The sequence below is a fragment of the Azolla caroliniana genome, unplaced genomic scaffold (genome assembly GCF_043228905.1).
Source record: "Azolla caroliniana isolate FFs.n. ecotype wild unplaced genomic scaffold, voAzoCaro1.0.p SCAF_10, whole genome shotgun sequence".
Taxonomy (NCBI): domain Eukaryota; kingdom Viridiplantae; phylum Streptophyta; class Polypodiopsida; order Salviniales; family Salviniaceae; genus Azolla; species Azolla caroliniana.
In genome coordinates this window covers 18693092-18707461 of record NW_028230445.1, presented here as the reverse complement: position 1 = coordinate 18707461, position 14370 = coordinate 18693092, and the positions used below count along the sequence as shown (strand labels likewise).

The following is a 14370-nucleotide window of genomic DNA, read 5'->3' as shown; positions in this document are numbered from 1 at the left end:
GGTAGAAATATGATTTGCTTGAGAAAGTGGTTGCTTTTATATATGTATACTATGGAGATTTAACATGGATAATATGTCTATAATTATTAGTATAAAAATATTAACAATGCAATCACACGAAGCTTATACATCACCTTTCATTTTGTGTTATGACATTCATCATTGTCAGTTGCACAATCTCATTAGAGTAACTTAGAGGGTTTGGTAAATTTAATACTAAAACTACGGGATGAAAACTCAAACAGAGAAAACAAAATTGTAGTATTTGAAAAATCAATAACAAAAAGTTCATTACCATATACTCACACCAAGAGAATGTGCGTATTAAATTGAGTGAACATGTCAAACAAATAAAACCTACATGAAATAAAGGTGTAGCTACCTGAACATCGAGAATTATTTTTAGCCTCATTTCATTGATGAATGATTTTTCGTTATAAATAGAATATAGCGCTCATGAGCTTTGTTGATAGAGGTTCGACACATTGATCATCAAATTATATCCATTCATGTACTATCAGGTTCTTTACTCTCATATATGCAGCCTTTTTCACTTTTGAAATAATTGAAAATGAGCATGCACTTAAATGGGAACATTGGGTGATCCATACGTGTAGCGTGCATTCACAGAAGGGTATTGAAGTCATACTTACATGTAATCTATGTTGCATTAGAATATCAGAATTCAAATTCAAACTTTTATATGTTCTCTTACGTAAGTTTTGAGCTATATGAATAATTCACATCTTCTTAACATTAAGAATTACTTCATAAGTGAACAATTTATATGGTAATATCATCGACTGGTATACAAAAGTTTAATATCCATTATTCTTTAGTATGTGGTCCGATGATCAACATTGTCTTCTAGATGCGCATAAATGAACACCTTGCCAATTCAAGTTTGACGTCTCGGTTAGCAATATATGCATTCATTTAGTAACAGGTTCATTCTTTACTCTTGCATGTGTAATGTTTGAATCCTTGCATTGTATCAAAGATTTATGGAACCTACATTATTCATAACCTTATAGTGTTTAAAACTTATATTCATAAACTTGTGACAAAGATAATGCTTGTATTGCTAGGTAACATACACAATTAAGTTCAAATTTGTATGAATAGTGAACATGATCTTTGAACATATTACAACTTCACTTATGTCCTCGTTACAAAGGATCATATTCTCATGCGATGATATGTGGTTAAGCTCCAATTTACTCAAGCTCATTTATTATGGCATTTCAATTGACTTTTATCATGATGTTGTCAAAACATGTTTGCGCAATGATGATGTGCCTTCTAGATTGACAAAAATCATAAAAAATGTGAGAGTACAATGTGATAGAGGGAATGCGAATGTGTCATAACTTGTATTTCAAAATTTATTAATGTGATTTAGGAAACGAGTATATACCTTGTGAAACTAATAAGGATTACTCCATGGAGACATAGATGGCATGGTCATTGCACCTAAGTGATATATAATTCATTCATGTTTTTGGGAAAAGTGGCTTCAAACATGCATGAATGTGAGACTAATTGAAGGTGGTGTATATTGATCTTGTTTTCGTAACAATGATGAAGTTAATAGTCTTTTCAGTTCCAACATGGTCGACTAACTCTTAACAAACTCCGTTTTCTTTTTGTTTTGCCAAAGGATCGAAATGACAATACATGGGCACATAATCATGAAAGCTACAATGGTGATTATGTTGATCATAAGCATGCAGGTCGCAATTACAAATGTGATAGCGCAAGATAGTATGTCCTTCCAAGCAAGCGGCCCATCGGCTTCGAGTAGTAGTAACATGCCCTTTAGAGACCCTCACACTCATGCTCACCATTCTCATACCCATCCCCATACCCATCCCCACTCCCACCCTCATAGACATTACCACTCCAATTCACATTCTCACTTTCACTCAATGTCCTCCTCTCAATCGTCCATTACCCAATCTCCCTCGTCCTCACCCTCTTCTTCCCTCCCTTCCCCCCTTTCATATGCACTAGCATCTCTCAATCGTTTTCTTGCAACTTCTTCGTTGAACTCCTCCTTCGAATCGTCCCTTCCGTATTTGTCCAGTCATATTCCCCCATACATTTCCATACCTTTGTCCGACCCCTTTTCCCAATCTCCTTCTCCTTCTCCTTCTTCTCCTTTTGGATCCCTCTATCTTTCGTGCTTCATTACCCTTTCTCCCTCTCGCTCTCCTATTCCCAATTGTTATCTTACTCTTATTCCCATCCCACCCCCTCTTCTTCCATCTATAGAACAAATTGTTCACTCTGTCGAGACGCCTACAAGTCCTTCGTCAAGCTTGACCTTCCCCCCTTCCATTTTCGGATTGGATTCTACTACTAGTTCCACTTCAACTCCTTCAACAAGTTTAGCTTCACCCTCACCCTCCCCATCTCCCTTCCCCTCTCCTTCTCCAGCCGAGTCTCTCTCTCCTTCTCCCGAGTCTCCTACTACTACTTTGTCGAGCGAGCCTCCTACTAGTACTTTGTCAAGCTCGATCCCCCCTCACTCCATCTTGACATTGGGTTCTTCGTCCGTTTCACACTCGATGCCACCTTTGACTTCTTCAGTGGGGTTGGCTTCCAACTCTCCCTCTCCCTCTTCCTCTCCCTCTCCCACATTAGCCTCTACCTCATCTCCATCTCCATCAAGGTCCAATGCATCACCCTCCCCAACAAGCTTGGATTCTTCTCCACCCCCTTCAACCACAATTGCCTCGTCCGATAGCTCTCCTTCCCCTTCGAATGCGGAGCCTTCAAGAATTTCTCCTTCCCCCTCCATCCTACCATCTCCTCCTCCTCCTCCTACTACTACCACCACCACCACCACCAGTAGTAGTAGTAGTAGTAGTAGTGGTGGTGGTGGTGGTGGTGGTGGTGGTCTCTCCCCTTCATCCTCTCTTTCTCTTTCCCCTCTTCCCTCTCTTCCCCTCTCCCCTCATCCTCTACCAACTACAATGTACATTTCTTCTGCATCAAATCCTCCTTTAATCTCCCCTTCTCCTTCTCCTTCTCTCTCCCATCACTCTAAACGAAATAAGCATGCAAAGATATCTCTCTCTCCATCTCCATCTCCATCGGCCGCTCGGTGGAGATCACCTTGGGTGCGTATTCCGACACACAAGAATCATTTCAAACATGCATATGGGACTCCAGCTCCATCTCCATCTCCATCCCCCTCAAGCTCAATTTCAAGCTCAACATCCACATCAATGCCATCAACCATCTCTCCTTCTCCATCAGCACTAAGTATATCCTCTACCATATTTCCTTCTCCTTCTCCATCAGCATTAAGTATATCCTCTACCATATCTCCTTCTTCTTCTCCTTCTCCTTCTCCTTCTCCATCTCCATCTCCATCTCCTTCGCCCCCAAGCTCATCCATATCTCCTTCTCCCACAAGCTCATCAATGCCGACCACCATATCTCCTTCTCCCCCTCCTTCACCATCAACCCTAATGCCACTCTCTATATCTCCCTCTCCATCGCCGCCTCATTTTGCGGCACCATGGATGCACATCCCAATCCACCACACATATCACGCCCAATCTCCATCTCCATCTCCATCTCCATCTCCGGCGGTGGCTGAGGTGTTGACGCCACCATCTCCTCCGGCCTCAAACCCCAACGTCTCCTCCTCGGACATTCTTTCGCCATCTCACCACCACGAGGCACCATGGATGGATGTGCCGAAGCCGAGTGTCGGGGGAGCAAATGATGATCCCACACAATCCACATTGGCCGGAGCACGGCACGAATTGGTGCAACCCACGCCATTCGACTACATATGCGGGCTAGACAAGTTTGAGCCAAGGTTCGACTACGAGAGGGAGGTGACATGGCTCCTAGGGGAGCTATTGGTACAAGCAAGTGTGGGCACAACCACAACCCATGAGGTCGTGGAAGTGAAAGTGGGGGACATCGGCTCTGCGGCCGCGTTTTGTAGGCCTTTCCTACCGAGGTTCGTTTGCACGAGTTGTCTTCGATTCGCTATCTCCACCATCGCCCGTAGTTGCACCTTCTCGAGGGTCGCGAGCTTCCATTCGGATGATTGTTGGCTTCGATACCATGATTCTTAGACAACACCCGTAGTCCCGATACCATCTATACATTACATTATGTCTCTTATGTATACACAATGCATCCTAAATAATGGTTTCATGTGGATTACACTTCGAGGGGGGTGGGGTGTCAAGAATGTGTATAAAATATTGGTAAAAATCCGTTTTAACTAAGTCTTATTCTACTACTAGTGTGCTTTGTATGCACTACTACTACTACTACTACTACTACTACTAGGCATGTGCACCCTCTTGCTTATGTACATGCCGCCTCACACGCACATACTTGCATGTCTAACATGCTCGCTCTGTGGAACTTAGAACCCTAGACTTTTTGTGGTTTCCAAAGGTATGCTTTCCATGGTCAGTGTGGGTGCACATGTCTAACTAAGTGCCCACTTAAACTAGAATGGCTCGTTTCACATTAAATATTTATCCATTCGAATTTGTTCGAAATTGATGTTTTGTTCTGCATGAGAGAACAAATAGAAAAACATAACTTTCAACCACATTAGCTCTTATATTAGAGTGAATATCTATGGTTATTGCTAATGGATGGTTGGGCATTGTTTAGGAGTCCTAACCTTACATGTTGAGCCACTACAATTGACTAAAATTGAACTTTCTCAAATATACCCATACTAATATAACATGTTAATGCATCTTCAAATCATTCTTACAGTATTAACTTTGTTCGTCCTTATTTCTTTTGTTAAAGGGCACATAGGAAATCTACACATCTGGTCATGTACGGAACAAATACCTTGTTATGGGCCATGTACAAGTTCCATTGTAAGTGAGTTGCATCATCGTATTGGATAGTACTATGTGAGTGTACAATACAAGTATTTCTTGAGGGTAGGACATAAGCATGCACAATAGGGTTTTGGAATTTCTTACATCAATATATATTGGAGGTATTGACTCTTGAGTGGGTTGGGATACTCAAATAAGATTTTTGTAGTTACACAATCACACTCAAATGTTTTGTTAAAAAATTCAATCCTAGGTCATGTACAAGTTACATCCATAAGAGTGTCACATAATTGTATTGTATGATACCATGTTAGTGTACGATAGCAATATTTTATGGGAATTTGTCATAAGCATTAGACAATAGAATTTCCATGTCTCCCTTGACTTCCATAGTTAGAGAATGCAAACAAGAATTGGAATCAATTTTTACGATACGTGGATAGCTACTTTTCATTCATCTTTCCTATGTTGTAATTCAACATGAGAACTTCACAAAGTTGTAATGCTTGCAATGCTTAAGACTTTTCATTAAAACTTAAGTTGTAGGTCCTTTTAGAGGTATAGCTCTGTGAGTCAAAAAATATGAAAATTGATCGATAGCCATGAAACCCTTCTATCTTATCACTCGAATTGCAACTAAGATAAAAGGCTTTCATCCCCTTGAGTGTAATTTTGTATGGGGATCAATCTTGCCCAAGTATATTATTATAATGAGGAATGCCTATACAATTTGGTTGACAAATAGGCTTCAATTTGTAAGAATCAACTTTTTAATCAATGTAGGAGAATGTAAGGATAAAGAACGCCTCAATGGAAACCATTGGCAACCCCGTCCAATTGCATCACATCATAGAAACGTCGATATAAGGAATCAACCTCCACTAGGTAAAAGGTTTCAGGCCGGAGTATGTTCTTTTCACTAATTGGTTTAAAATCATTAGCTCCATATCGAGTCTCCATCAACTTCATTGTCTTCTCAAATTCTTCTGGGGGGACCTATAACACACAAAGAACCCTTGATCAAGTTGATGGTAGAGGAAATACTTAAACATCAATTGAGATGGCATAAAAAGGAAATTTAGATCTCAGTATTCTGTTTTCAATACCACAACGGTGGAATTTAGCTTGCTCGAAATGTCAAGGGCAGAAGCGATTTGGGAGAGTCTGAAACATCCATCGCCCTCAAAAAAGCGGATTGAAAAGAGGGTCGATGCAAGGCCACTTCCATAGGAGAACAAGAGTGCACGTTTTCCATCCTATTGTGTCAAGCATATAAAATTAGATTATGTCGCAAAATTCTCAAAAAACATAAAATAGTCAAGCACAGTTACAATCTAAAAAAGACTACCCCTAACATTTCCAGGATTTTAACATAGCTGTGAAGTCTTAAAAAAGTTTACCAGAATATTCAGGATTTTAAAAAAGCTGTAAGTCTTAAAATGTTTACTCGAATATTCTTTTGCAACACATCGAGGAACATAGGGATACTTTGGTTATGTTGATAAATACTTCTACTATGTAGGTGTATTTTGTCATTTGAAAACAAATCTTGCACATAAGGGCATTCCAGTAATTTTTGAAATAGTTGGGGTATGTTTGGTAAATCTCCAAAAGAGTTAGAGATACGAACATGACATTTTTGGGGTATTTTTGGCATTCCAGTGTTTTGTTCTAGAATCTATAACATTGGTAAATTCTCGAGAAAAAACAAGATAAAGTAAAACAATGTATCAAAGAGACAAACCAGCTGGGCTTGTTGATGAATGAGAGATGTTAGGCCGGCATAAAGCGATGCACAATACATGTTTCCAATTTGTTTCGGAAGCAATGTAGCTGGTTCCACTTTCAAATCATAAAGTGGCTTGGCTACTTGCTGCGAAGCCTACATATAGAAACGTAAAAATCAGAAAAAACATCGTTGAATACCACATTATGAAACTTTGCTTCTTCAATACACAGCCTGTTGAATTAAATCGTGTATGTGTGTATGTGTGTTGTGTTGAAGAGAAAATAACCTTCTCGAGATCGCGATTAGTGTAGCTTTCCTCTATAGACAATGTCCTGAATGGCTCGAGTGATGCAACTGCAGACTTTGTTAAGTAGCTAGATGTTGAACCAAGTGAAACGTGTTAGTTCAACTCAATGTTCAACCAAGCATGTAAGCAAGACACTGGAAAAAGTATGCATACTAAAAAATTAATAGATAGCTTTCCACCACAAACCTTGCATGTCGAAGAAAATCATTGTAAATGATACGACCGAAGCTTTTTTGCACAAGCTGAAACTCCCAACAAAGTAATTATATGTAAGGATTGAAAGATCATCCATGTCCTTTGAAAATTGTATAAATTTTTAGCCTTCGAACACAAGGGTTTCCTTTTAGTTACCTTGTTGTAGGGCGAATGACACACCACATAGTCTGCATCAGCCAAAGAAAACGGTCTTCCTTCCACTTTCTCAAACCTATTCCAATATCCAAGATTTCATTAGTGTTTAACCGTATTTTTTTACTACCTTTAATATAGCATGGAAAAAAAACACAACCATGAAAATTTACTTTTCACATAGGCGCCCATAGCATAAGTCCAGTGCCTTAAGATAACATGTTTGTGACAATTTTCCGTCAACAACCTACAAAATAATAAAGCTTGAGAAAATTTATATCATGCAAATGATGATACTAAGAAGAAATCAATGTCCTCATGTATCTTGTATCGACATTCCGACAAACATCCCATAGACACGTTCAATCCACAAATTTCTACGGCATAATATTTGAGAAAACTCATAACAAGAAATGATTAAAATCTCTGCTTAGACTGGGTAACTCATAAAAGCCACTAACCGGATATTCGCTTGCCAACTGAGGCTTGTAGAAGTCATAGACATGTTCCATATGAGTTCCTGTGAATTTCCTCTCCATAACTAAAGGTGCATTCGGTCCGATTAGCATCGCAACCGCTCCAGCCCCTCCGGTTGGCCTTGCTGGACCCTCAGCATATACCTTAAACAGCAAATAAAATAAATTTCAACTATTTAGAATGTTTCTTTAGGTTTTTCTAAACATCATATGCTAGGACTACAGAGAAACAAGTAGATTTTTCTCTCATTTTTAGGGTTTGGGGTTTATATATGGTAGGTGTCTATGGAATAAGCTTTCTTACAGCACTGTCGGCAGCAACTACAAGCCCGAATCGTCCATCCCACGATGTGCTTTCCACCCAGTTCATACAATTCAACAGCGCTGCGGTTCCACCATAGCATGCATTTGTTGAATCCACACCTTCAATGTCAGTGTTCCCACATTTCTATGCCAGAAGAGAGCAACTGTTATACAACTTCTCTATAAATATCGTTGCCCAGAAACGAAACCTGACATAGATTTATTTATTTTTACCTGGAAAAGTTGCATGATCCATGTTTTTATGGATTTGCTCTTATCAACCACAGTCTCACTTCCCACCTCAAGCCTTCCTATTTGCATAGGGGAGATGTTGTACTTGTTGAGAAGTGATTGTACCACAGTTAAACTCATCGAGATCGCGTCCTCAAGATCGGTGCAAAATGCCAGCCGGTCTTGTCCCAGGCCGATTGTATATTTCCCTTTGCTCACCCCATCATAATCTTCAAGTGCACTCTATTTACTCAAAATGGAAGCACATTTATAACTTGAAACCAGAATTCTCAGTATTACATTTTACCCGTAATCGATTTCATTAGCGCTTCTTTTTCTATTCAAATCTGATATGTAATTCATAAATATCTTGAAGATTTAAGCTTTATGTTGCCAAGAAAATGCAGAAAAGAGAGAGCTCTCATAATTGAAAGAATATATATATAAATATATAAATATAGATAGATAGATAGATAGACAATGTATATATATATATATATATATATATATGGAGAGACAGACAGAGAACCAGAGGAAATGAAAATAAGCAAATAATTACCTGAAGAACAGAGGTTGCAGGGAAATAGATATCCATGGCAAGGATGCCAACATTCTGAGGTCTATCTATTGCCATGTTTAGGTGATGAAGAAGATTAAGAGATTAAAGGTTAAAATAATACTAACACCAAATAAATTTCTACACAGGAGAGAGGGAGAGAGAAGGATGATGGTACTCTCTATTCTCTTAAAATTACTCTGTTTCTTGATTGACTCTGTTCTATCAGACCTTTGTATTGAAGAGGGAATGGGGAAGAAAAGAGTATTCTTGTCTTGAGATAGCACCCATCATCATTACCTCCTCCCCTGTTTTTCACCCTTAAAAATAGTTAGAACTAACTTTTTTAAAGTCTCTAAATTTGATCCCTTTATATATACATAAAATAAAATAAAATGTCTTTAATTTTTTTTGACCTTGGATTAATGACCACCACCACTACCATAATTTCATCTTGATTATTCATCTCCATCTCCATCTTCTTCTTTACCTTCTTCACCTTCTTCTACATACTTCATTTGGAGTATGGGGGGGGAAGGACCTTGTCTACCTCAAGTTACCCACGTTTTGTCGGTTCCCGACAGGCTAGTTATTATCTTGTATCATCCATCTAGTTATTATCTTGTATCATCCATCGTAATTCTCATAATACCTCATCCTTTTCGCCATTACTTTATTTGAGATATTGATCTCATGCCATGACTTCGCCTTATCACAACAATCAATCGAAGTTTTAATTTGTACAATACCTAGCACCCATCTCCTCGTAATGATGACTCGGCATTTACTTTCAGTATGGACTTATCTCCCTTGTCAATCGCCCCCTAGCTTTGACATTCTTAATGATTGTTATCTGATGGCATTGTCGTCTTTTGCCAAAACTTGGATCGCCCAATCAAGGTTTTGCTTTTTGCTTTTTGCGTTTCAAGAGAGGTAGAACTTAACAACTCGCACTTATCTCCTCCTTTTGACTTGTCATTTATTTGGGGTGTGGGTAGATTTCCCCTATAAATGGCCATCATTTTTACATTCTCGATAATTGTTATCTAACGTCATCCTTTCTAAAACTCGATTTCCATTTATTGAAAATGATAGCAATTATCACCTCTCCTGTTTTTTACCTCAACATGCATTGAACTATGCCAACAATTTTTCACCCAAGCACAATGATTGAAGAGCCTAGACTAACATGCCTAAGCACATCTACATGGCCCACAACATGAGCAAATCTCCCTTTGTGGTACTCACTTCTCCTTGTATGTAGTTTGTTTTGTTAGCAACTGTACTTATATATGCAAGCTATTTTAAAGCTCTTGGCATTGTGTTTTTATGTCACCCTTAACCGAGAACACTACCTTCTAGATTGACATGTATTACTTCGTTCGCCCATTGCTTGAATCAACTACTAGAATCATAATCATGGGTGGCAGTTGATATCGGCCCTTATCATGTAGATGTTTGTGCATTTCAATGTGAGTACGTTGCTTGAGTGTTGTCCTTTTGATCTCGATACACGAACAATACTGATTCACAATGCGTATTTAATATACCTAGAGAAATTATATATTGTGAGGCGAGACCATGTTGATTGCAAGGGGCACCTAGATGAACTACATAGTCAAGTCGGGCCACTCGAATCTTACTTCTTCCCTAAGCTCTCATGTTCGACAACCACCTACTGACGATTTAATTCTAGGACTCTGACTCTTTTCTCATGCACATAAAGGGTTGAAAAGTTGAAAAGGCTTTGAGAGAGGAAAAAGAGTTCGAGCTATACTCACATGAAACAATTTGGAGCATTGTATTCCTCGCAAACTTGAAACTTATGGAACCTTAAATAATTTGGCCACCACCAAAATATATAAGAAAAATGTACGATATACGAGATAAGAGCAAAGAAAACTTGTTACTACACAAAAACAACTATTTTATGTTCGTTTAATATCCCTAAATAAGTAGCTCATGGCCATAGAAGTTCAATTAAGGGACAATGTTTCACTGATCCTTTATGTTTTTTTGTAGGTAATATTATGCATACATACAACCTACTACCCATCTGATAGTTGGTAACATAATTCGGGGCATAGTGGAATATTGGAAGTACACACACTAACGCGAAACATTGCAAGCTCGAGGAATCACACTAACAATATTACAATCAAGAAATTTGAATCGGAGAACCAAGGGCTAGTGCCTACAATTTATCCACTTTGTAAGATGAAAAAATAGCTCATGTCGAGTGGATGGTTATGGAACAATCCATTTGCCTAAGTGAACAATCATTTACATGTTGCCAAAGAAGAATGATGACTCTTTTAAACGACGTGCATGAGTATGGCGCAAACACATCATTATCCCACATGCTGCATAATCTAAAATATTTTTATTACAACCATTCTCGTCTGCCTAACTAAATGTCTCTATAACCCTTTTCTTTTCCATCCCCTGAATCCATTTCTATGTTTCTTTAGCTCTTAATTGCTAATTTGTATATCTCGAACTTCTTTTATCTCTCTAAAACCCTTGAATGCTTCTTAGCTTGTTTGTATCTTCAATTCCCATTGCCATTAGCCCAATTACGTGGGACATGGATTTTAGTACTCGAGAAGCAATAAATAAAATATCCACTTCCTAGACAAGGAAGAAACCTCGAAGGTAAACCCTTAGGGCACACAATTACATAAGTATCTATCGAAACAACGGTAAATATAAAGATGAAGAAAAAACTACAAAAGACACCAAAACATGACAACACTCACATACCATAAGCCAAGTGATAACAAAAGTAAACGATTCTTCATTTCATCGAGAATGGTTTAACAATATACGCATTGAGCTAAGTTAGGTGTCGAGATTGGCATTATATCAGGCGGCAAAGCAGTTACGCGACTGATCTATGACGTGCCTAAAACCATGCACAACAGCTTCGATTGATCGGAAGATCAAGCAACGAAGCTAAGTTTTTTTGAAAGTCCTTAGGCCGTGCGACCAGAACATGCACAGCTCGAAAAAACCAACTCATGCAATCAATCCTCAAGAGAGAGAGCTCCCCCCCAGTGGCTGTCACATGAAAAAAAACGCGCGAAAACTTCGCTCACTATCAGAGTATGAATATCCCTTTCTTAGGAAGGAGACACATTATCGAGAAGAACAATTGGGCTTTAGGGCTTAGTTAGGTCCGATGGGGTCAATATTGGCCGGACAAATGTGAAGGAGGAGGCGGACAAATGTGAAAGCGCTCTGGTTTTTAGGGTTTCCGTTTACCTCCTGCAGCAGCAGCATAAATGCAGACCCAATGAGTTCTTCTGCAGTTGAATGAAGGCCCGGCTATGGCAGATCGTAGTAGCTTTCTTCTTTACCCCTCTCCTGTCTCCGGACGAGAGAGAGAGTAAGGATGATGCCATGGCTTCTACGCGTTGATGTCTGGGACAGATCGACAACTCGGTTTTGAGCGAGGCCTCCGTGATCGTGTAGTCTAATCTCATCTGCACGAATCCTCGAACACTTTGCTACAGTTCTTTTAACCTGCTCTCTTTTTCTGTATTGGTTGATTCTCCTTTCCTGCTTAATGGGAGCCTTTTGGTATTCAAGAAATTGCTGAACTTTTACCTCCGAGTTAGTGTAGGGCTGCCCTAGGTGCGAACGTGGTTTTTTATTTCGCTTGTGGAGTTCTTCTTCGAACTGCGATATTAGGTTTATCTGTAGCTAAGTTTTCTTATAGGTAGTTCCGAATGATCGATTGCTTCCAGACGATGTCCAAATGTGGTGAAATGCATGTTCTAGCGATGCTTTTCGTACAGGCTTATCTCTTCTATCTACAGCATTTAAAATTACCGATCGGCTATCTCAAATCTTTATCACCTTCAAGAAAATATCTGTGCTTGATATAGATGCCGGTGTATTGTTTTCGTCTTCCGAATTAGCACTAATTGACATCCGTAGAATTCGCACATTAATGCCGATTGTGAGGACTATAACAATGCGTAGTGCGTACTTTTGATCTTGTCTGAAAGTTCGGTGTAATGTTGAATCGAGGGTATAGACTTCAATCGAGAATCACAAACAGTCGACATTCTACATGTGAGACATTTAGGACTAGTGTAACCGACTTGTACAGGATGACCTAGAAATGGTTTGTTTCGTTCGCCTTGGTGTCAGTGTTGGGACTCTGATTCTGGCTGCGAATCGTTCTTTTTTTGTGTCTAACTGGACACTTCCTTGGTGATGTTTGTTATGAAGAAGAAAAAATCTCCTGAATTTGCATTGCAGTACACATGAATCTAGTTAGAGGGAGACGACTAAATAGACGGACTCTGGCTTCTGTATTTCGCACTCCAGTATCTATTAATTTAATTAGTAGAAGACCATTGTATATACGTAATCGGGCACTGTAATCCGCATTCCTGTACTCGTTAATGTAGCTGGTCGGAAACGATTGTATATTTCCATTCATTCAGAATGGAAGTCAACCAAACCAAAGTGAGAGGATCTTTGAATCAGCTTGAATCAAAACCACAGTGCTATTAACTGACTTATGGATTCAGTTGGACGTAAGAGTGGTGAAGGTGGGCGAGGAACCTGTATCGCATTATTTATGTTACATAAGATTACAACTAACATTTCCATGTTGGTAAATGTAAGAGTTCCAAAGGATGCACATACCCATATTTTTAGCACTGGTTATGTTATTATATTATGAATGTTCTTGGTTAGAGTCCGTATTGATTTTGAGGCAGTTATTCTTTTAATCCTGAATTCTTCATCTCTAATTCAACTTTTGAAAGTTTTGGAAACTCTGGACCAAGGTGTTCTGCATAAACATTTGTCGATTTGCTTCCTGTAAACGTGGTAGAGTAAATGATAATATGTGACGAATGTAACTGTATATGCAAGAAGAGCTGGAAGTATGTTGTATTGTTGTTTAGCTATGAAGTAATGGACCTTGAATTGCTAGTGAAATAGAAAAACCCTCTCATTCCGCCAAATTGTCGTACACTTTTTACTGGCCCAGAAGGACATCAACATGATAATATAAAAGAGCACTTTACGATTTCAGAAGCTCTTTGTATATTGTTACATTCTGAGGAATTTCATTGTTATTAACACATGGGAAAGTAGGGGCATGACACAGGCATTTAGTTTGTATGAGAACAATATACAAAGTCGAAGATAAAAGGAATCGAATTAGAATGTATGAAAGTTAGATTTTGTATTGAAGGTTTTGTAGAAATGGCGGGTGTTTTCATCGTATTCGTTAACGCTGTGGGTAAAGAGAATATATAAAACACCACGAAATGAATTGTGTTGCAAGGTGTTTACGGTGTGCGAAGGCTAAAACCAGATTTGGGTTGAAATGTTGAGAAATTAGATATGGTTAGGGCAACCCTGAAGCTAAGCCGAGCTTATAACGTTAGCTAGGGCCCAAGTCCAATCGTATCATGTGTCACCCAAAACTTTTACGTTTGAGCTGTGCTGTTGGCGATCCCTGAATATGTTCATAAAATTGAAGGGATTGTGGTTCTATATATACCTTTCAAATAGATATAAAAGAATGTTTATTGTTCAAACATTTACCTTTAATT

The 14370-nt window shown here is 38.9% G+C and overlaps 1 protein-coding gene across 1 annotated transcript; it reads right to left on the bottom strand.

The window, feature by feature from the left end:
* Positions 1–5468: 5468 nt before the first annotated feature.
* On the bottom strand, positions 5469–8947 carry LOC147859341 (hydroxymethylglutaryl-CoA synthase-like). The gene is made up of 11 exons (XM_087326336.1): positions 8792–8947; positions 8236–8475; positions 8003–8146; positions 7684–7842; positions 7396–7469; positions 7226–7301; positions 7061–7116; positions 6854–6941; positions 6583–6720; positions 5945–6094; positions 5469–5834 (listed from the first exon to the last, which is right to left on the bottom strand). Exons 1-11 carry the CDS (start codon positions 8864–8866, stop codon positions 5646–5648), a joined length of 1389 nt encoding a protein of 462 aa, XP_087182462.1. The 5' UTR covers positions 8867–8947; the 3' UTR covers positions 5469–5645.
* Between the last annotated feature and the right edge of the window lie 5423 nt (positions 8948–14370).